At 48.9% G+C, this 23,358-nt stretch overlaps 1 protein-coding gene across 1 annotated transcript; it reads left to right on the top strand.

Moving 5' to 3' along the window:
• Positions 1–3,676: 3,676 nt before the first annotated feature.
• On the top strand, positions 3,677–22,416 carry PXN (paxillin; the record flags this gene model as incomplete). Its single annotated transcript, XM_010073876.1, has 11 exons — positions 3,677–3,950; positions 4,451–4,566; positions 6,477–6,616; positions 6,998–7,199; positions 7,715–7,850; positions 17,992–18,083; positions 18,185–18,269; positions 18,615–18,788; positions 19,357–19,438; positions 19,782–19,930; positions 21,956–22,416. Coding segments are annotated over 11 exons (1,717 nt in total), but the record flags the coding sequence as incomplete, so codon positions are not given.
• Between the last annotated feature and the right edge of the window lie 942 nt (positions 22,417–23,358).

Raw genomic sequence — 23,358 nt, 5'->3', positions numbered from 1 at the left:
TCTGTAGTATTTTAGAGAGTGTTTGGGGCAGCAGTAAGTAAAATGGTGGCGAGGTCAGCGTGTGTGGTTGTTCCCAGAGTACTGGGCGGTAGCCCTGGAGACGCTGCAGTGTGTGCTGGCGTGAAGATGCGTGTCTCCGTGGGGAGGTGCAGCACACGTGGCACCGGCAAAAAGTTTGTGTGGCTGAATAGGGACAGGTTCCCGACTCTGCAGGGACGAACAAGTGAGGTGAAATTACTGCCAAGTTAGCCATCGCTGTCGGGTTTCGTCTTTCTGCCCATGTAAGGATGTCGTGGTGCCCTCTGACGGCTTGTGGTTATGTGAACTGGTCTGCGTCAGCACCAGGGGGTGATCCAGTCAACTGCTTCCTACGTGCTGGGAGGGACTAACTGGTTGATTCACACCTCCTGCAGCACTGTCCCTCAGGAGTCGCCTTGGGAAGGAACTTCATTACCCAATAAATTGATGGAACCTTTAATATTTCTGTTTAAGGTTTTAATATTTCTATTTAAGGAGCAATCACTGTAGCGGACTCAGTGCTGTGACGTGAGGTGCGGTGCTGCAGAAGGCACAGCATCTTTGCTACTGTTTATCAGGTTACAGCTGTCTGGTCCCTTTTGTGAAAGAAAGACAGAGAGCCATGCATCTTTTTTCCATTAATAAATCCCCCTTCTTCTTTTCACCCACCTCTTATCTCACATTGTCTTCTAGTAGAGTTAAGAACTTGCCCAAATCCGAAATGAATGCACGGTGCTTTGAGATGTCTTGGGATGAGGTGCTGCATGGGGACTGGTGCTGGACCCTTTGAATGGGCACAGCTCCCCAGTCCAGCAAAACTTCACGGAACTGTGGTTGCTGGTAGGGTTGGATTGGAGAGCAGTTTGTGTGGCTGGCAGCAGCAACGGGGATGGACAGGGACGGGGACGACCTTCCTGCTGGCATGTGTGGCTGGCAGCAGCAACGGGGATGGACCGGGACGGGGAAGACCTTCCTGCTGGCACGGCCCTGAGCTTGGAGGGAGTGACTGGGGCGTGAGGAAGGGTGGACCCTGGGTTTGCAGAAGATGGGGGTGAGCAAGCACAAGGGGAGGTCCTTTGCCACCCCTGAGCTGGTGTGTCAGCACCTGTCCTGCTCCTGGCTTGGTCCTTTCCCTGTCCCAGCTGGTGGGATGGTGCCTTCGTGCAGCTGCTTCTGTGTCGGTTGTGAAGTTGAAATGCAGTTTGAGTAACTGAGTGATTCCTCTCCAGCCTTTTCTCCTCCCCTCGCTTCCTGTTCCTCAGCTCTGCCTTGTTTGCTTAAGTCAGGAAGGGGGAGGGTTTTGGGGGAAGTTAATCATTAAACTGTAATGTCTTCTCCTTAACTCCTTCACAACCTGGGGTCAGAGTGCTCCTGGTATTTCCGCACCCCTCTTCTTCTGCAGACTTGTAAGAGTAAAGCAGTGAATCCAGCTGAACTCCCTTCTGTGCCCTTAGTAAAAAGCAGGGGATTTCTGTCCGATGGCTCGTTAAGCAGGGTGCAGAGCTGAGGGAGGAAGGAGGATGTGTGGCGAGAGGGTTACATCTGCCTGTCCTGTGGTGAGGGCTGGGGGTGGAGGGTGGAAAAATGGTTTGGGTCCCCTCTGCAGGGCTGGGGGAGCCCAGCATCCTCGTGGGATTTTCACTTCCTGGTGGAGTTTGGTTTGCTTTTGTCATTGGTGGGGAGAAGCAAAAAACCACACCTTCTGGGACAGCACTTCTCTTGGAGGTGGTGTGCAGGAAACCAGCCATAGGACCTGCCTGGGGGAAGGAAGTGCAGCTCTGCAGCAGTTCCCTTGAGGTATGTGCCTTTCACTCTGGAATCTGCCAGCTGTTCTTCTGCTTAGAAAGAAGATTAAGTTCATTTTTCCCTGTCTGCAGAAAGCTTGTATCCCTTCAGAGAATCCGCTTCTGGGGTATTTTGGCCCCTCTAGGAAGATGCCTGTGGCTTAAATAATTTCGGAGGATCTTTTTGACTAAATGAAAGGTGTATAGAGTTAATGCAGTATTTAATTTGCTAATGGCTTTATTCTGTTCTCTGAGGGCAAGACTGCTTTTTCTGTTCTTTTATGATGCTTTGGTTTGTGGAGAGAGTGAATATAAAAGCAGCACCTTCCTCGTCTTGTAATGCAATAAAATCGTCCTCCATTTGACCCTTTAATATATTTTCTTGAAGGGTTGCTAAGTGCATTGGCTGCTGTGGTCTGCGCTGCTCAGGAAGTGGCTTTGGTTTTTGGGAAGTGGTTTTGAGCTGGCAGGTGCTGCCCTCCGGGAGCCGGTAGGCAGCCATTAGTGCCAGCAGTTGCTCCGTTGCTATTCTGGTGCCACCTGATAACTTCAGGTCCTTGTGACCCTGCTGGAGGACACTGCAGGATGCCTGTGCTCACGCTGAGCCCTCGCAAACCAAACCTGAGCGTCCAGTAACTGCTGTGTGCAGGAGGAGAAGGACAAATCCTGCTAATTGAGGCTGCCTGAAGACGGTCAGGTCTGTGCAGAGGGGAGGGAGATCCGGGGGTTTCTGGGAGCCTTCTCTCCAAATTGTGCTGTGGTTGTGTTACTGGTGTCTGGCTGAATTCCACATCTCTGAAGGGATCTGCCAGGTATGTCCTGATGCTCTTATAATGGAGAGCGCAGATGTCCCTAGCGAACCAGCTCCTCTCTAATAGCCTTAGAGAGGTGTGCGCGAGAGCCTGCTGCCCCCGTGGAAAGCTGGGCACCCCGCCAGAGAAGCTTTCTTTACAAAGTGAGTACCGTGCAGACCTGCAATCGCTTGCTGGAGTTTCCCCCACCGGGGACTGCAGCGGGCTCCGCAGGGTGGGTTCACAGGACAGAAGGCCCAACGAGCTGGGGTTTGCCTGTGAGTCACCGCGGAGGAGTGCAGGGTTGGGAATGAGCAGAGGATAGTTTGCAGGAAGAAATCTGGAAGGGTGAGAATGCCTTTTCATGTATTTCTCCTGCTTTAAGGTTTCTGAGAGGTGCTAACTGTGTGACTTGGGTTCCTCTGCCTGGCATGAGTGCAGGGTATTTCTAGCTGGTGGGAGTTTTTCTCCTCTTCAGGAATTTGTGAGGAGTCTCCACCCAGTAAGTTGAGAATGGTTTCCAGCAGAAGAAATGGCGTTTACCTGGCAGCCTCTGGAAACTAGTTAACTGTTTGTGTGACGTACAGAGGGGGATTTTTGTTAGGAAAAATGAAGCACATATTTCTGCTGTGCTGATGGACAGATTTGAAAGTTTCATGCTTCTTCTACTACCTTAGGCTCTGGAGAAAACCACTCCCAAGATCTTGTTTCCTGCAGAAAGCAGTGCTTGCGGCCACAGTAAATGACTCTGTGATGATGCGGGCCCTGTAATTAGTCTGTGTCAATATCCTGTTGCGAGTTTCTCCTGGGCAGGTTTCTCCTAGGTTGCTCTTCTGCAGCGTGCAGAGGCTACAGATCCCTGTCGTTGGGTGGTTTTCCAGTTCAGACAAAAATCTAAGACTTGCACAGTTTTTCTGGCTGCTTTGTTACCTCTTGGCATTTTCTTTGTACTAGGAATTTGACTAACCTATTCAGTCCTGGGCTGCAGTAATGGTTTTCAGGGCATTTAGTAGATCACCCTAGATGAAAAGTCTTCCCAGAGACCCGATATCCTGAATGGGAGAAAAGAGGAAAAAACTGTAGTCCAGGATTTTACCATTTTAATTTTTTTTTCTTTTGCTTTCCTGCAGACGCCTTGCTGGCAGACCTTGAATCTACCACCTCACATATCTCCAAGCGACCAGTGTTTCTAACAGAGGAAACACCTTACTCCTATCCAACCGGGAACCACACATACCAGGAGATTGCCGTGCCACCTCCAGTGCCCCCGCCACCTTCCAGTGAGGCCCTGAATGGCACTGTGATTGACCCCTTAGACCAGTGGCAACCCAACGTATCCAGATACGTCCACCAGCAAGTGAGTGAATGTGTGCATTTGGGGAGGGTGCATGCCTGTTTTGTTGGTGCAGTATCTCTCAAGGAAGTAGATGAGGGGAGGGAGCAGCGGGAAGTGAGGATGAGTTTGTCCATTAACAGAGTGGGGAAATGGGGGGAGGTGTGGGTTTTTAACAGAACTCTAACCGGTAGGAACAAATGGCAGAAGAGAATTTGAAACCCATCGTCATTGTTCCAGCAAAATGGTGGTGTGATGAGATCAGTGTTAGTCATCTGTTTTATAGCCTGTGGAAAGCAGACTGGGGGTTTCCAGCTCAAATCTGTGACTCGTAGGCAAATCCAAAGCAAGTGGAGAACAGTTGTTCCTGGTGTAGCTCATCTGATAGAGACTGGTTGGCTATATGGCAGATTTTTTTCTTCTGCTGGGTTTTGTTCTGTACTGTCCACGTGTGGGGTTGCAGTACAGTGGTGTATGTATTAATTTTGTATTCTCTGTTTCCATTGCAAATCTCATTTCCACAGCCTCAGTCCCAGTCTCCTATATACAGCTCTAGTGCCAAAAGCTCCAGTGCCTCTGTTCCTCGAGACGGGCTCAGCTCTCCTTCTCCCCGTGCCAGTGAAGAGGAACACGTCTACAGGTATCTTGTCCCTGTTAAGCCTGACTCACAACTTGAGCCTGCTGTGGTTCAAGCTGCCTTCTAGAAGTGGAAACACACGCTGTTCCTCTGTGTGTTATGTTGCCCTGTGTCAGTTTTGATTACCTCTTTTGTAAATGCCTGCTGTAACTTTCATACTCACTTCAAACATTGACCTGTCCCTTTGGTTTGCTCAGCTGAAGAAAAGGTTAAAGATCCATCAGACAGAACAGGGTCTGGACTGTGTTGTGGAGGATACAATCCAGAGACAAGTGGCAAATCCACTTTAAGCAGCCCAGAAGTTCTTTAGGAGGTGGGTGGCCTTTGGGCTGGTTATCCCAGGAAACTCAGTTACCTGTGGCTTAGCAGGCTGTACAATGACTTGAATTTTCAAGTAAATTAACTTCTTAAAACTTTCATCTCAGTAGATGATAGATGACTAGTTTATACTCGCAAAGGCAGCTGCTCTTACACTGAGAGGCTGAAGGAGTAGCCTGTATAGCAGGACAGACATTTCTGCTGACATGGGGATGCGTGAGGAAGAGACTGTCAGGACTTCATCTCTGCTAGCCCTCTGCAGTGCACCCTGTCCTGGCTGCCTTCTTACAGTGTGGAGACTAGTGTTCCCCTGACGTTGGTTCTAACCACGCCTAGGTCTCTGCTGAGCAGCAGGTTGTTGTCAACCTGAACTAATTCTGGGTAGAGACAGGCATATCCAGAGATATGCCCAGTGGAGGCAGTAATTGCAATTTTTGTAGATGGCTGCATGCAATTAGAACAAAATGGAGGTAATTACAGCTGTGAGCCCTCCTGTACAAGGTCTGCATGGCTTGGTTCTGGTGTGAATTGTGGCTTGTGCTTGGGTTGGGAAGAAGTATGTCCTCCGCAGATTGCATATGTGGATTTATTTTTTTTTTTTTTCAGTCTGAAGGGAAAGATAATAACTGCCCTTATGAAATTTAATAATTGTCACTGGTTTTATCAGAGTCCTAAAGCCCGTTACTTATTAACTTTCTGGGCATAATATGGTAGTGTACGCAAGACAAAAGTTCCCATTTTGGAAAGTATCTTTTTTGATAAAATAGGAACTTCATGAGCTTTAGAAGTTATTTCTCCATTTGTAAAACGAGGAGAAAATAGTTTCCCTGCTATTGACAATGGGAAGAATGTTATTACAGTGTAATTACTATAAAACTCAGTGCATTGGTGTTAAGTTTTGCTTTGAAACAGTTTGCAGTTGTGTGTGGTAGGTGGGATCATCCGTATAGGATGAGGAATAATTGCAGCCTTTATTTTATGCACACTTGTGCACAGGTAAACTTCTTTCAAGGCTTGTGTATTTAACGCAGCAGAAAATATTTTCAAATTACTTTCTTATAAATTGATTAGAGTGCCCCAAATTAAAGGTTTGAGGACACCTTGGGTGCTGCAGAGGCTACCACATAGCCTGCTGCTTTTGACTTTTTGTTGATAGCTTGAGGTTTTTACTTTGCCTCTTTCTCCGGTCTGTGCTAGCCCTGCATTCTCTTGCTTCAAGGAGGAGGTTTTTGCTGCTTTTTGTGATGTCAGCAGAAGCAGGTCATTTTCCTGTATGCATGCTAATGGTTCTGCTGCTGTTCTGTGGCCTTGGATCGGCAGATGGTTAACTCTTGGCTACAGGGCTGTGCAGCACACAGTCCTAAAACTTGAGGCCCTGTCCATCAATGCTATTTCTTTGTAACTGACAGCTGAAGAAGTGGCTAAGCAGTGTTGTAGTCATTTCACAAAGCACACATCTTCTTTCCCCCAGAGCTGAAAGCATCAGCTGGAAAAGAATACAGTACATGTGTAAACTTTGTGACCCTAATGTAAGTTTCCTTCCATCTTCTGCTGTATCTTGATGTAGAAGTTTCACGCTTCCCTTTTATCTTTAGTTTCCCGAACAAGCAGAAGTCTGCAGAACCATCTCCCACAATGACCAGTTCCTCTCTGGGCAACAACCTGTCAGAACTGGACAGACTTCTTCTGGAACTGAATGCAGTTCAACATAATCCCACCAGTGGCTTCCCAGCAGGTAAGGGATAGCAAGACATCTGGTATGTGTGGACAGTTTGATTCTCAAAATAGTAGAAATAGTAGCCTACCTTTTCTTTCCAACTTCCTTACTGAGGGAGGCCCCTCCAGCCCCTGACCAGAGATTCATTTAGTACGGAAGGGATCTCTCGAGGTCTGTGGTGCAGCACTCTGCTCAAAGCAGGGCCAACTTCAAAATCGGCTCTAACTAAAGTTTCAAAGTTAGATTCGGTTGTTCAGGCCCTTGTGCTGTTAAATTCTGAATATCCTCAAAGATGGATGTTCCACAAGGTTTCTGGGCAATTTTTTGCTCTTGTCTGTGATTAGCATGTATGTTTGGACCTAGGGGTCTGAATGACTCTCTTCTGCTCCCCCCTTTAAGATGAAACCAGCAGAAGCCCATCACTGCCCAGCGTGACTGGACCTCACTATGTCGTCCCAGAGAGCAGCGGCTCTGTGGGAGGGAAGGCTGCACCCCCTACAAAAGAAAAGCCAAAGCGAAATGGCGCACGTGGGATTGAAGATGTGCGTCCCAGTGTGGAGAGCCTGCTGGATGAGCTGGAGAGCTCGGTGCCAAGCCCAGTGTGAGTAGTGTTTTGGTGGTTGCTGGCTTGGGTGTGGCGGGACAGGCTCCTGTGGGAATCGTGGCTGTAGTGCAGGGACAGAGTTGCAGGAGAGTAATGGAGAGAAGGTGGGCTGTGTCTAAAGGGTCATAAATCAAACAGGCACATGAAGATGCTGGTGCTCTTTTATCTCCTTCTGAATGAAAAAATACATAAGTAACGTTATGAGAGGTGGATTGTTCAGGCTCAGGTTTATAGGTGATCACAAATACCCACTGTCTGACAAAATGAATGCTTGGTCATCGTCCATTCCTTAATGGACGGGGGCGGTGTGTGTACACACTCATGTTAGCCTTGGCAGAGAGACAGAGTCTGCGTGTGCTGTGGAAACTGGGGCTGGCCAGCCTGGGCAGTGCTGATGAAAATCATCGTGCTGTGCTTGCTTGGGGGAGCAGTGGAATTGTCAGTTGAGGAGTGCTCCCCCAGGCTTAAATGCATTTTTTAAATTTTTTTAAAATTTTTTTTTCCCTTGTCAGGCCTGCAATCACTGTGAGCCAAGGAGAGGTGAGCAGCCCGCAGCGGGTGACTGCCAGTCAGCAGCAGACCCGTATATCTGCTTCTTCAGCTACACGGGAACTGGATGAGCTGATGGCATCTCTCTCTGACTTTAAGGTACCCTGTCATGACAACTTAGTACGTCATCTTGTCCCTCTCTACCCCCAGACTCTCTTGCTCGTTAGACACATCTGCTGACCTGGTTTGGTCTCCAGAATGCCCTCTTTAACCTCTCAAACTTGCTCTGAGAAACTTCTGTGGTGGTATTTGTGCTTTCTGAGTGCTGCTGTAAGTGGTCTCTACTGCTATAAATTCTCATCACGGGCAGGGTAAGGCAGTTCTGGGGTCAGTTTGTTTACCAAAGATAATGAGCTTAGTTAGTGCTCAGTACACGGTGAATTATATTGCTGTCCTACAGCTTAACAAGAAGTAGGGGAGCAAGAGACACCAGTCTGCTTACTGAGAGAGACCAGGCTCCTCTGTCCTGTGGGATGACCCCTCCTCTCTGGAGTGTTTTTTTTACCCTGATGTGCTTTCCAAGAGGAGGAGCTTCCAGGCATATGGTGTGAGCACTTGAAGCCTTTACATCAGACAGCTGGAGACTTCAGAGGTTTCCATCTTAAAACAATATATCTTATTCACCTCAAAATGGAATTAAAGTCTGAGCTTCTTGTGGGGCAGAGGATTGCAAACACTATTCAGAATCTTGTTTGGAAATTGAGCTATTGTATTGGAAAAGAAGTGCTACTTCAGTCACCAGTAGCACATAAAAATCCCATAATAGGATAAGCTCAGGAGTAACTTGTCTGTGGTCATCTTGTTAGGTGAAGCACTTGGCATATGTACTTAGCTAACTATTTATATAGGTATGTTATCATTCTTGCATTAGATGATTAACCGTAGAGCTTATTTTACTGAGACTTCATTTACCCGTAATCGTAGCAAGATTAAAGATATTTTCTCTTCTTTCTACTTTCAGCTGCTTTGCTTATAGACTTACTGAAGTAGTCACTTGAATTTGTTCTGAGAAGGGTGGACAAAGCAAATATCTAATATATTCTCTTCGTTGTCATTGTTGGGTTTGCCTTTCTTACACACACATGGAAGTCTGCTTTCTAATCCTAAGAAAGTCCCTGACTCTCTGGTTGTTCCTCATATGGAAGATTTTGCTGATGCTTGGTGTTTCCTGTCTGTGCTGAACTCCGTCTCCTCCTGCCATGACTTTAGAGGGGGCAGCCAGAGCTGAGGAATGTTTTGTGAGAAGAGGTGGACAGGCCATTCAGTGACAGCTTTGCTGTTTGTTGTTCTCTCTGTGCCACCATTCCTGTGAGCACTTTTGATGTGTGCTGTGAGTTTCATGGAGGTCATTCCGGTACCCGGAGTTCTGACTAGAGCGTGAGTTCAGAACCCAGCAGTAGGCGTGCACGCTGTGTGGGACTTGGCTTGCCTTGCGCTTGCTGGAATTGAATTCAGTCTGCCGTTTCTGGCACGTGTACTTCATTTTGTGAGAATCTGGGAGTTACTCACTGTTTTCTCTAGACTTACTGTAGTTTGTATTTAGTCAATTGCAAATATTGACACCTTAGTGTTGCCTTTTTTCTCCATATTAGCTTCTAGGGTAGAGTGCAGGATATCCCCAAGGGTCTGTTCAGTCTGGTTGGAAACCTGCGCTGTTGTGAAGCTGGAGAGCGTTCCCAGCTGCGCTGCTGGCGTACGCTGCCTCGCTCCTTCCGTGTGCTGTGGGAGCTTGAGTGCTGTGCCTCATGCCCCTGCTGCTTTTATCAGGGCTCAGAAAACAAGCTCGGGTGTGGTTGCTGCCACCCACCTTTGCTCCTAGGTGAGCTCTTGGCAACTGCCCAGCACAGGTTTTCCTTGCAAGGTACAAGGAGGGTTCATTAAGTGTGGGTGTTCAAATGCTTTGCATTTTTGAGAAAAGGCCTTAGAATCTTTATGCAACTGAAATGAAACCTGTGTGCCAGAGACTAGCTTCTGTAATACTGCCCGCCTTCCTAGCGGCTTAGTTTCTGGTTGAGCTCTTAGAGCAAACTAAAATGTTAAGATTTGGGCTTTATAAACACAGCATTAGTATTTCTGTGAGGCATTGAGCTCATCCGTGTCTTAATGTTCTTCCTGAAGCACAAAGAATACGGTTTCTGTGATAATTTTCCTTTTGTTAATAGTCATTGACTGTTTTCAACAGTTACTTTCCTTTCTCCTGTCCTTCAAGTTGCTTCATTTTCCATTCAGTCCTTTGTGTTTGTTGTTACCTTCTCTATTTGTGCCAACTAGGGGGGTTAGTTTGTCTGTAAAAATGTATTTCTAGTCTGTACCCGTGGCAGGATGGGACAGAAGTAGAGTTTTTTGCAAAGGTGAAAGATGAAAGGCTACCGTTCGAGTACCAGACCTGTGTGTGGTTGCAAGAAATAGAACAGAAAAACTAAGGGCAATGTGTAATTAGTTGGAGTTGGTAGTTGGTACAACTAGAAGTTGCAATAGATGAGGTTGGGCAGAGTGGAGGCACTGATGTTTCATTTCCCTCATACCCCAGAGTGAGAGGTGTTATTACAGCCTGATACATTACCCTTTTATCATCTTTTGCTTGCTTTAATGAGTTGCTCATTCTTTTTACTTACAGAATCCATTTGATTTTGGTTATCTAGCTCGTCAGTCAGCGGGCACTCAGGTTACTTGATGCACTTGTTTCCTCAACCTCTGCCATTTCTGTGTAACACGATGCCTGCTTACTGCCTAGCTAGGTGCTTGTATTTATACTGTTCTGTTACTGTCCAGTGTTTAACCATTGCTCTTGTTTTGGAGCTAGTATGTTTTTCATATTCTGGAAATACTTGCTTTTGAGCAAAATGTTAGTCTTGCCTTGAAAACGACCAACGTCATTTTAGGAGGTCTGGAAAGTAAGTGCCAACCACAACATAAACCCAGGGTACTTTTACAGGTGCATCCAGCTTAGGCAAAATACAGGGGGAGTGCAATACTGAGAAATTCACTCATTTTAACTACAGAGGGTACTTACTATTCCTCTTTGTCTCTGCTGTGACCATGGCTGGTGTTGTCCTACTCGAGCGGAGGAGCAGTCTGTAAGGAATTGTGGTCCCCCATTGTTCTGTCCTTCCTGAGCATGATCTGTAGCACTGCTGTTGCGACTGCACAAACGTGTGTGCGCCAGCTCCTGACCCTTGGGGGTGGTAGCAGCGTAGGCCAGCTGAAGGTATACGTCTCTTCCATCTACTGGCAGATTTTGTGCATGTTCTGGTTAATTTTGTCCTTTTATTCATTATTATCTCAGAAAGGTAAGTAGAGGCTGAAATGCCATGCATGGGCTTAGGAAGTTATGTGCTCTGCTGCCTTAGAGCGTAAGCATCTGACTTCTTGAGGCTTCTTTGGAAAATGTGACTAAGAATCAGAGCAGGTCTTGATAGCTCTGGGATTTGGAAATCCTTTGTGGATATGTTTTTAAAACTAAGAGGGCTCAGCATTGGTCTTAGGTGGACCTGCTGTGTGAAATTGTCCAAGCTACTGTTGTAATTTTCTCTTTCTAATAAAAAGGAGTAACGTCAATTTGTCTCCTAGAGTTTAGCCAGGATGGGAAGAGGAGGACCCATGATCTTTTGTTTTCAAGAGACCCTGCAAGTCAAAGAGATCCAAAAACTCTGTATAGGTTGCTCTTGTTAAGAGTGTATTTTGGATCAAAATTAATACGGATTTTATTATAATGTAAATGTGGAGTCTTTGGCCTAAGGGGAAGAGGCTAATCCAGCCACCTAAGCGATGCTTACAGGGGCACGGAGTGACTGACAGACTCGTATAGATTCAGTATGTTTCACGTCCAAGGTGAGATTAGCGATGTGAATAGAACAAAGCCATGTCATCTGTTCTTGCTGTGAATGCCCCGAAGCTTTGTTTTCATTGCCATGTACTCAGCCAACTGGAGCATTTTATTAGTGTATCAAGAAGAAAATGTCATGCTTTGTTCTATTCATTGATGGCTTTTTTTAGCTTTGAAATGTAAAATTTACATGGCTGGCTGTGAGTAAGTTAACGTGACCTTTACTTGCAGTCTAGACATTCCTGGGTTTGTAGCTGGCTTCCCCGCGGCCGCTGCATGTCCCTGTCACAGCTGCAGGTGAACACATGAGCTATCACTTAGAAGGAGGACATAGGAAAAGGACCTTGATGCCTGTAGAGCTTAATTTCCCATAATCTCATGTGAAGATCATCACAATGTCATACTGGTTCTCCTCTTTGATATCTCATTTCCCTTCCTTATTCTTGGAAGTAAGGCTTTGGATCCACATGGCTCTTGGATTTTGGAGGTCACGATTGTTACAATGCTTAATTCTTTGCTGTTTTTCTTCTCCTTACCTCTGTCTTTATCTTTTTCTCTCCTTATTCTTTCTGTCTCCTTTTTGCAGACTAGTTCCACTATGTCTCTGATTTCTGAACCCTCCCTAGAACCAGTTCCCAGCTCAGCACGTGCAGACTCCAGCACCTCTCCTCACAGTTTAGCAGTGCTGTCCCATTCCAAACACCCCTCCGCAAGTCACAGTGGGGACTCGGCGGTGCCAACATCTGCCCCCTCAGCAGTCCTCTGCGCTGAGGAAGGCGGTTACACTGCAGTTCTGCCAAGCTCTGCAAGCTTGGTTCAGCTGAGCAGAAGGCCTGACTCTTCTAGAAACGCTTCCCAGGCGTTTCCAGTGCCAGCTTCCAGCGTGGAGCTTCTGTGTAGGTCTGTGGAGGCACAGGGCCTAGAGTACGATTTGGCAAAAGAGAAGAAGGAGCAGAGAACTGACCCCAGAATCTCGAGTGTATCAATTTCAAGCACTTTAAATGGTCAGGGGCAGGGGCACATACCTAAAGAGCTGGGTCAGCAGAACGCACTCAGGGACAATTCAGCCCTTCCTTCCCAGGGCAGAAGGGTGGAAACAGCTCTAGATGAGCTGTGGGCCCTGGAGCTGTCTGTGCCTGTGCCAGAGATACATGCAAAGAACGACAGCTTTCTGAATCCTGTGTGTGAGCCTTCTGTTGTGGCCCTGGATCGGTGGGACGTTTTCCCAGATACTAAAAACCAGTTGGGCTTTGTAGTGGAGCAAGGACAGGAGCTAAAAGCTGGAGTACATCATGACACCAGGGTAGATGGGTGTCCTGAGCTGGTCAGGAAGAGGCAGGGCAGAGACAGAACTAGAAAGGCAGGTGCTGCTGACATGAGCAAAGCCAGAGGAGACCAGGAAAATGAGCAGCTGAGAAGCTCTGCAGTCACTCCGGAATCTCCTGAAAACATTGGGAAAGCTGAATGGGATCCGCCATGCATCTCCAAACCACCCATTGAGAGGATTTCTGCATCAGGCCAGGCAGGCACTGATTGAATGTAGGAGTAGGATGAGTCCTGGCCGGGACTGTTCTGACAGCGCACTAACGTTTTGTGTGTGCTGTGAGTGTGCCCGGGCTCACCCGCACTAACAGCATGCAGCTCTGAGCCGTGTTACTGACAGCTGCGTGTCACGGAGGTTTGAAGTCCTCTGCTTTATCTTGGGGTCTCTTCTGCATGTTGGTCAGCAGCACAGAACATGGCGGTTTGTAGGGAACTCCGTGGGAAATGGATTTTCATTCCCTAATGGGGGTAAGACTCACTCCACAGAGGCCTCTGAAAAGTTAAAGGGCTGCTTCATGCCACTGCAGGATGTTCCTGACCTGGGATGGCAGCTCCTCTGCTCTGCTTGCCTTTTTAGGTCTCATTGCTGGAGCTGTTAGTGTTCCTTCCAGCGCTGGAAGTACACTTTGTGCACCAGACATCTCTGACCAAGAGTCTTTTGCCTGTAAAGGGCAAACGCAGAGCGGCTGCTCTGTGTCCTTGTGATGCTGAGGTTTCTTTAATGCTCAATGGCATGCTCATGCTGCACCTCCTATCTTGGCTTCCTGCTGGTTAATCTTTCCCTTTTCTAGATAGTTATTTTTGGCTGCTGTGATTATCCTTACGGGGTTTTTCCTTGCACTGAGTCACTGTTCTGGGCTGTGCCAAGAGGAATTTTGGCATTGTGGAATAAATGTCATCACTCTTCCTGCTCACAGTTGTCACTAATGGCTTGAGTTTGTGCTGTTGCATCTTGGGGCTTGCTCTGACATTGCTCTTCTCTGCTGATACTATTGCCTTTGTCATTTAGATTAAATCTTTAATCAAGAGGACAAAAGAGACTGCGAATGTGCATCCAATGTATCGGGACCTCTCTCCAAGGCGTAAACTAGGTCCTGCCATATTTCACAAGACTGAGTCCCAAGATCGCGTGATTCAAGAGCTGCAGGACAGACTGGGCATCGCTAAACAGGAACAGGAAGAATGGAAGAGCCAGGATGACTGGCTGACAGAGGGGGTCATTATCACTGCCAGACCCCAGGGGGAACAGCAGAGTGGTGGACAGCAAGTAGAGAAGGTAGAAAGGAGGGACATGTGCTGGGAAATTCCAGCGTGTCCCTCTGTCCAGATAGCATTGTGTGGAGGTGCAGATTAAGTTTCTGAGTGTCCTAAGCAACACGAAATGAAGAACTAACTTCTACTGCACCCTCGTCTGGCCTGGAAAGCGGGCCCTAGTTCTTGATGTTTAAGAATGGAGTGGGATCTGAGGGTGCTGGTGATGGTGTCTGGGCAGTCGGCTACTGTCACATGTCAAATGTCCGCGTGGGGATTATTTTTAAAACCACACTGGGAAGCCTGTCGTAGAGGCATGCTTTGCTTTCCCCAGTACTGTACCTGTGCAGGAAGTTCTGGGTATAAGAAGGTGCTCTTCCTTGAGCTACACAGGGAAGCACGTTTTCTAATTCCCTCCTCTTTCTTGCTGCTTTTTCCCCTTAGATAAACAGATGGTAACAACTAGCCTTCCTGTTGCAGGAAGTGCTTGTTGGTTCCTCTTTGGATTTATTCACCTTTCTTCTTCCTCCCTGTCTTTCTAGGTGGTTTTTCCTCCAGAATCCCCGGTCCCCCCAAGGAGAACGGTCTCTGTTCCAGCCTCTCCCCCGCTCCAGCCTTCCAAAGAAGCTGCAAAGACAGTCCTTGCTAATGCTACTCCCTCTCATCTCTCTGGCCGTGCACCTCTCCTCCCACCTCAGCCTTCCCGTGTGCCGTCTACCTCAGTTCCTAGTGCAGTCTCCTCCTCTTCCTTCAGCTTGGCTCCCCAGCCTCAATTCCAGTGGGAAACTTCCGATGATGATTATCATGAGCTTTCTGTTGTGGGCACCCCTCCTTCTGAAGATCCTAGGCACTTGTGTTCTCCCCAGACCTGGACCCCTGGCACCAAGAGAGTTGTTTCTGTTGGCTGTCAGACTGAAGACGAAGCTTTCTTCCCACAGGTGCAGGCAGGCTTCTCTCTCTGGTTTGTTTTTGTAGCAGTGTTTTCCAGTCTAACTGCTGCTCCCAACTTGGCAGCTCAGTAGATGTAATATTCAGGTAAAGGCTGATACTGAACTGCTGGACAGGAGAGAGGACTCTGGCAATATCTAATCCCAGCTGTACCTGTCTGGCACTGCAAAGTGCGTGTCCGTGCAATAACCTGCTGGTGTGTGTGTGGTTCCTGTCGGTTCTGATGGGCGCTTTGTGCCATAGGGGCTCTGTTTCCCTCTGAGACGAGGCAGGCAGCTCTGAAGCACAGGCTGCAACTCTCCCTGCCGTAATCGGTCTTGGAGTGGAGGGAGTAAAAGACGGCAAAACCTCCAGACTGGAAGGAGCCAAGTCATCAGTCCTTCCTGTGCTTGCTCGTTTAGACAAGTGTCCACAATGCCAGTGGATTTTGGGGAGGTGATGAGGATCAAGAGCTGTGTTCGTGTGTCCTGTCCAGGAAGGGCTGCAGCTCCAGGGTGGTGGGAAGTTAATGTATATGAGCACATCATTGCAGTGACGTGCAATGTTGTGTGTACAGGCAGCTCTCAAGCAGTGAGCAGGGATACACCTCTGCATCTCGATCTGTTGTACTTTTCAGGTGACCTCTGCTCCTCCCCTGGTCCGCAGTGCCAACCTGCTGCCTGCTCATGCACCCCTGGGCCCCCCCGCCCCTGAGAAGGCAGGACCTCCTTTCTGTTTCTCAGCATGGTGTGATTTTCTGGTCGATGGGCGTGCTGCAGATGCTGCTGGGATCTGCTCCTAGAGCTCCCTGTGCCATTAATGTAGACGATAACCTGTAGCGCATGGTTTGCTGCTCGCAGAGCTCCTAACTGAACTGGAGTGATGGCAGATCTCATGGGTGAAGGTGGGAATTTGAAGGGCCTCTTCATGATGAATTTGTGGATATTGTGCTGAGTGTCCCCTGTAAACAGCTGGCATTGCTTGCAGGAGGTGGAAACAAACCTCTTTCAGTTGGGGACTCTCTGGGGGCTGTCAAGAAGGCTGGATCACCAGGTCAGGTAGAAATGAGTGTAGCAGGTGGCTGTGCCTGCACTGAGGTTAGCTGTGGCTTGCGGGAGTGTGTGGTCCCTACAGGCACGAGTAAAGTTCTCTGTTCCTGCATGGTGAGTTTATCTCATCTTCTTTCTCTCCAGGTGGTATTTGTCATTTGTGTGTGGCCTGGGTGCCTGCCCGGCCTGGTGGCTGCAAGCCCTGGTTAGAGCGAGAGAGGATACGGTTCTGTCCGCACGGTGCAGCCCTTTTCCTCCTGCTGTGCCGTGCAGGAAGCCTGGCTTTGTCCTGGGACTCTGGCCTGGCTTAATTTACAAAGGCCTGCTGTCTTCCTCCTGGGAAAAGTCTCCTTGCAATGGTGTGCTTGCAGACATTCACTGTGACTGTTGGGTAGCAAATAACTGCTGTGTGGTGGAGGGTTTGTTTTAGGCTCAGGACATCAGGGTGCTGTGGGGCTGCTCTGTGCTGCTGGACTAGGAGAGGTTGCAGGCTGTGGGGATGGTGGGGAGGAGAAAGGAGAGGAAAAGTTGTGTGTTAGGCTCTCTTGGGAGTCAAGCTTGCTTGTAAAAAAGCTAAATTTATGTATGTCATGAGAACTTTTATACAAACAAGTAGAAACCAGGGTTTGTCATCCAGTAAATTAGTTGACTACAAGTATGACCAGCTGCAGGGTGAGGAATAGAGCGCCTGTGGCTGGAAGGGCAGGTTCTGCCAAGGCTCTGCAGCACTTCAGCGTGTCCCTGCTCCCCTGGCTGTGCTGGCAGCAGGCTGGTGCCTTCACAAGTGTAGATTTTACATCTGTTTTATTCTGTCCTCTTGATAAGAGAAAACATGTGCACCAGACCAGTATCCCGGAGAGAGACTTCTTTGGGTCTCTCTAAACCTGACAGTAGCTATTGCAGGGCAAAGTCAGATAAAATAATCTGTATTTCATTGCTGCAGTTTGCCTGCAAAGGGGGCTTTGGTGGCCAAAGACAACATATACTTTGTTTGTAAGTTATGAACCTAAGAAAAGCATTTCTCCCCTTCTTCCGGGAAGCCTTTCCGAACTATGTGTACTGTGGTGGTGTGAGTTTCAGAAACAGCCTCTGAGACAGGTATCTTCAGCCCCTTCTCTTCACCTTTGTGCATTTCCAGCGGTCTGACAATAGACGTGGCAGTCTCTCCATGGCAGTCCTGTCTGGGGCTCTGGCGTGGAGGCACTGCCCTCTCGGTAGGTAAACAGCAGGCAGCTTGAGGGGAATTATTTCCTTCCTGCGGCTTCCACTTGCTTAGCTCAGGCATGGGATGAGAGCCACCTGATGGGGGCAAAGGAGACTTGGCAGAAAGATCTGCAGAAGGTTGTGCCAAGGGAAGGAGGGAAGGGAGGAGATATTCTAGCCGAAAGAGAGGTGACGTGACGAAGAGATCTCTGTTGGAGAGGGGAGAGTGACAACTGAGAAAGCAACAGCATAGAAATAGAGAGAGGTCGAGGGGAAGGGGCCCTCTGGATGGCGTCTCTGCTTTGTTGGTTGGGCAGGAACTGATGAGGTAAAGGCAGATTTTTGGCAGGGCTTGGAGAGCACTGTACTGGCCGCTTGGGATCTGATGTTGACCTCTGCTGTATGCACAGTGAAGGAAAATAAAATCCTCAGTTCACAGCTCTGTTGTTCTACATCCCAGTCTCTCTGAATGTCTCTGCATGGGCGCAGAATACATGTGTGTGCTTGATTCTGGCTCTCACAGGCTTCTGCAGAGAGTGTAGCTGTCTCCTAGCAATCTCCTGTCCATCTGTACAGAGGAGCCACTGGCAGCACCAGCAGGCATTTATCTTGTAAGCACAGCAGCACTTGCCTTACAGTCTTTTTTTTCTCTTCCCTGCAGTTCATGGCGCAGGGGAAAGCTGGGAGCGGCTCCCCTCCATCCACAGCCTCCAAGCCTGGCAGCCAGCTGGACACCATGCTGGGAAGTCTTCAGTCTGACCTGAACAAGCTGGGTGTAGCTAAAGTTGCCAAAGCGGCCCCCCCCCATCCACAGCCTCCAAGCCTGGCAGCCAGCTGGACACCATGCTGGGAAGTCTTCAGTCTGACCTGAACAAGCTGGGTGTAGCTACAGTTGCCAAAGGTGTCTGTGGAGCCTGCAAGAAGCCTATTGCTGGGCAGGTGAGTCGAAGGTGCTGTCTCATTGCTGGATCTTGGGCTGCAGTTGGGAGCAACGGGGAGGGCTGTTTCGTGAGGCTGAAGAGACTGGAGATGCTGGAGAAACTGAAGTACTCTATTTATCCACTGGCTAGGTACGCTGTAAGCTCCTCCAGTGACCTCTACCCTGCCCTTGAGGGACTGCCCTCTCCTGAGATGATAGGTAATTCAGTTTTCATGCTACCCCAGTCCAGGGCTCACTTGAGTAGTAGAACTTGTCATTCTTGTTGACCTCCAGCTGGTTATCTTGTCATGTGGTCTAGGGGACGGGGAGATAGAGTTGTCCTTCATAATTTGTCTTCCCAACAGGTAGTTACAGCCATGGGGAAAACCTGGCACCCTGAGCACTTCGTCTGCACCCACTGCCAGGAGGAGATCGGATCGCGGAACTTCTTTGAGCGGGATGGTCAGCCCTACTGTGAGAAGGACTATCACAACCTCTTCTCCCCTCGCTGCTACTACTGCAATGGGCCGATCCTTGATGTGAGTTCCTGGGGGGGGGTGGATTAAGGGCGCTGGCGAGATGCTGCAGGCCTGGGTGTTCAAAACTCTATTTCACCCGTGTGTGCTGGGTGGAAGATTTTGTTTGGGGACTTCTGGTTTTCCTCTGTCCTGTGTCTGAAGTGGAAACAACTTGGCCCAGTCAAATTCTTACAGCAGTGAGAAGAGTCAGTCCCTCTTCCCTTTGCTGAAGTTCCTTCAGAGCCCCACATCGCTCCATCATTCCAGTAACGGTTCCTCAGCGTTTGTCTGCTGGTAGCCTGTAGTAACAGACACCAGTGCTAGTCCCCAGAGCTGGACGGGGCCCTGTATAAGGGAGGAAGCAGTGCATAAGATCCTTTTAGGGTAAAAAAAAAAAGTGTGCAGTGGGGAAAGCCTGAATGAGCCAGAGGTGGGGAAGAATTGACTCACCTTTCTGAAGGACAGTCTATTTTAATACATGCTCTTGTCAGTACCAACATTAATGTGTTCTTCCCCCCACCCAGCCCTGCCTTACCTCCAAGCTGAAGCCATCATTTACATGACTTACCCTTTGTCTTCTTCTGAACAGAAAGTGGTGACGGCTTTGGACAGAACATGGCACCCCGAACACTTTTTCTGTGCCCAGTGTGGAGCTTTCTTCGGACCTGAAGGTATTGCTGGTTCATGCAATCTCTCCCCTGAGCTGCAGACGAGTGTGTAAGGCAGAGCTGCTGTTAGGGGACAGCCTGAGAGATGACAGGGGAACTACTGCAGATGGAAATTCCAAGGGCTACAGCTGTTTATGGGGAAGGGTGCTAGCAGGAATCTTCTCCCTGGAGAGGAGAAGTATGCATGGTGCAGGAAGGGCAGCAGAACAAGGAGCCCCTACCCGCTGTGTCTGTGCGTTAGCAGAGGGAAGGATGATCCTACCCGTGACGGTTACCCCGCAGAGCTTGGCCAGTCTTGGGTAAAGATCAGGAGCTGATATTCTTTGCCTCTATTCTCTGTTGGCAGGATTTCATGAGAAGGATGGCAAGGCCTATTGCCGCAAGGACTACTTTGACATGTTTGCTCCCAAGTGTGGAGGCTGTGCCCGGGCTATCCTGGAAAACTACATTTCTGCCTTGAACACCCTGTGGCACCCTGAATGCTTTGTCTGTCGGGTAAGAAAGCCAAGGTCCTTTGCTGCTGCTGCTGCTGTACGACCCCTCTCATTTCTACCCTGCAGGCATCTGGTCCCTTATCAGGACAAGGCATCTGTGGGGTAGTGAAGGGCAGCCAGCCCCATAAGATAAAAACATGTCAGCAACCAAACACCTTCTTGGTCCGCTGCCTGTTTACATTAAACTTTGTAGCTGCTTTGCTCTTTTTGTTCCCAGCTGCAATTATGGGCTTCTGCAGCAGCTCACAGATAAACAGAGACATGTTCTGTGACCTTTAAATAATTATAAACTAAGCTTCTCTCCAACCACTTGCCTCAGCAATCAGATTTTGAGAATCTTCCTCCCATGCTCCATCTGACAATGTAAACTAATGAGACTGACCTTGTTCAGACAAACATGCAAGTTGGTGAAATAGTGGCAGGCTCCATACAACAGGGATAATAAACAGGAATACTGCAGATTAAATGCTTGGCACTCTTTCAGAGAGCCTTGCAAATATTAACTCTTACAAGCCCCAAGAGATGAGCAAAGCCAGCCAGTGTTTCTTAGAATGGGAAAGAAAGGCAGAGACCAGAACAAGCAGCAGAACCACAAGCTGCTGATTCCTGCTATGATGGTCAGAGCAGTCTGTCACCGTGCTATTGCAACTGCTTGCCCGGAACTATCTGTGGCTCCCAGAGTTGTGTGCAGAGAGAGGAGGCAGAAGATGGCAGCCCTGGCTCTGTGGGGCTCAGGAGGGCTGACTTTTTTGTGCAGAGATTGAGACTTCTGCCAACAGTTCTGCTTCCTTTCCGCCTGCTGCTGTGCTGCCTGTATTAGTGGAGCCAGCACTGGTGTTTTCCAGGACACAAGGTGGGATTTTCTTCCTGTTTTTGCTAAAGCAGAGCAGACTTTTCAGCTGTCCTGCTGGCAGAGGGAGGAGACACTTCATTGAACTGATTGTCAGCATTAGGGAAGTCTTGGACTTGCTGTGGGCAAACTGCATACATTCCCATATTGCTAATGTTTAGCTGTCTGTGGCTCTGCAAGCTGTTTGCTGGACTCTGTGTACGTGTTGGGGTCCAGCTGTGTGTGATACTGTGTGTCCTCCTTGGGGACAAGGATGGTGTTGGAGCCAACCAAAACCAGGATTCTGGAAACCTGGCTTCTCCTTGGGGCCTCGCTGCTGATCTGTTCAGTGAATCTGGCAGCATCCTCAACTCTCTCCCACATCCTGCTGCCTCAGTTTCCCACTCGTACAAGGAGGGGAATCTCCCCAGTCTTGTGGGGAGAGTGGATGCTTCTGTTGCAGATTCCAAAGTGGAGCATCCTCAGCTGCCTGACACTGAGGGGAGTGAGGAGCTCTGCGTGCTAATAAGCACATAGCTGGTGTGTCCTCTTCTTGTCTGTTCAACATCATTAGTGCTGTAGAACAAACAGCAGTTTCTCCCAGCAGCAACGTGTGGGTACATGGTGGAGGTGTTTCAGGATGGACAGTCCAGTGCGAAGCGTACCTGCATAGTACCAGCCATTCTGGAGAGATCATTTGTGGAAATGAGTTGTGCCTCATTTTCTCAGCTGGAATCAGTCCCATGTTCATCAGAATTCTGCTGCATGCAAGTGTGTCTTGGTCCCTGCTTCTGCCTGCCATTGGTGGGGAAACTGGAGTGAGATTTAAAAAAAAGAAAGGGGAAAGGTGCTGCAGTGTTATGCATCTCAGGGAGAGGAGCGTTCTCCCTTCTCCTGGCTGGACACATCTGGTAGCTCATTTGCCTTATTTGTTTTGTAGAAGTGAAACCAGCTGGGGGAAGGAGCAGGGTTAATTCCCTCGCTTGTGGCTTTATCTGTCCATATATCAGCCTTTCCTTGGAAACTCGTCTTGATGGACAGTTTGAGTCTTTGGACAACAGGACGATGCTGAAAGGCAGCAGTTCACGCTGCTGCCAGTGCAGCCAGGCTCTGCCACAGAGCAGAGGAGGCTTGTGGAGCTGCGTGTATCCTGAGCTTATTATACATTCTGTCCCTTTCTGCTTTGTCCTCCTGCAGGAATGTTTCACACCATTCATCAATGGCAGCTTCTTTGAGCACGACGGGCAGCCCTACTGCGAGGTGCATTACCACGAGCGTCGCGGCTCGCTCTGCTCCGGTTGCCAGAAGCCAATCACGGGACGCTGCATCACTGCTATGGGCAAGAAATTTCACCCCGAACACTTTGTCTGTGCCTTCTGCCTCAAGCAGCTCAACAAAGGAACCTTCAAAGAGCAGAATGACAAGCCCTACTGCCAGAACTGCTTCCTCAAGCTCTTCTGTTAGAGGCATCGTAGATGGGCGCTAAGCATCTTTCTGCCACCCCCTTGGCAGTTCTGTCTCTCTGAACATAACTGTGATTTAGAAACCTTACCAGGCAGGGGAGGAGGGTGGGGTGGGGGTGGGATGGGCGTGCTTTCTGCTGCTGTGGAGAGGCAGTAGGTCCAGAGAGGAGATGGACCATTCAACTGGAAATGCCCTTGCTGTGTCTGACAGCTGAGTTTAGCTCTGGGGCTCTGACAGGGAGGTTTTACCCAGCCCCCTCCTGGCAGAAGGAGGCTTTGCCAGCACTTTTCATCCTGTGTCAGCTCTCTGAGCAAATCGTGACACTTGCAGACAACACAGCCCTCTGCTTTGACACCTCTTTGTCAGGCTTTTGTCTGCACGCCTGCAATAGCGCAGCAGGGGCACCCTGTGATCTCGGTGCTGCCCTGGCTCCGGTCACTGGAGCTGCGAGGCGTGTGTGACTTACTGAGACCAGAGCGTCAGCGCAGGCAGCCAAGACCCTGCAAGGGTCTCTCCAGTTCTATTACACTGTAAGGAAATGATACCACTTTTTTTTTTTTTTTTTTTAAAGAGGAATCAAGATGTTCCTACGTGGGGTGGATTTTTTTCCCTAGTTTGTTACTCCCTGCCTTTTCTCTACACGCTGGAGCAGGAGGTGGAGTAAGCCCTGACCACCCCTCAGCACTGGTGTGCGCTCCTGTGGGTGACATCCAGTGCCAGGCACCTCCGTCAGCACCCAGCCTGCCCGGGGTATCTGCTCCCCTCGCCTGCTGCTCCCAGGAGAGAGGAAGAGGCATTGTCCCTTCTCTAAAAGCAGGTGCAGAGAGGTTAGAGCACAGCCTTTCTTCCATCCCTGTCACAAGGAAGCGTGACATGTGTGTGTATCTGGCCTGAAACTGTCACAAGAGTGGGGAGAAGTGGAGGGATTTAAGAAGCCAGGAAAAAAAACAAAGATCCAAGCTTATATCCTTTCTTCTTTCTCTCTTTGCTAATGAGACCTGTCAGCCCCCTGGTATTTCCCTTTTCTGTGCTCTTGTTAAACACGTTCTACTGAGAGATGCTAAAGCAATAACCTTTTCTACTGACTGTTACTGGTATAACACGTCCCTGGGGTCAGGTGTGTGTGACACACTTGG

Source organism: Pterocles gutturalis, unplaced genomic scaffold (genome assembly GCF_000699245.1).
Source record: "Pterocles gutturalis isolate BGI_N339 unplaced genomic scaffold, ASM69924v1 scaffold47232, whole genome shotgun sequence".
NCBI lineage: Eukaryota > Metazoa > Chordata > Aves > Pterocliformes > Pteroclidae > Pterocles > Pterocles gutturalis.
The sequence above is the reverse complement of the archived record's forward strand: the minus strand, read 5'-3'. Positions and strand labels throughout refer to the sequence as shown.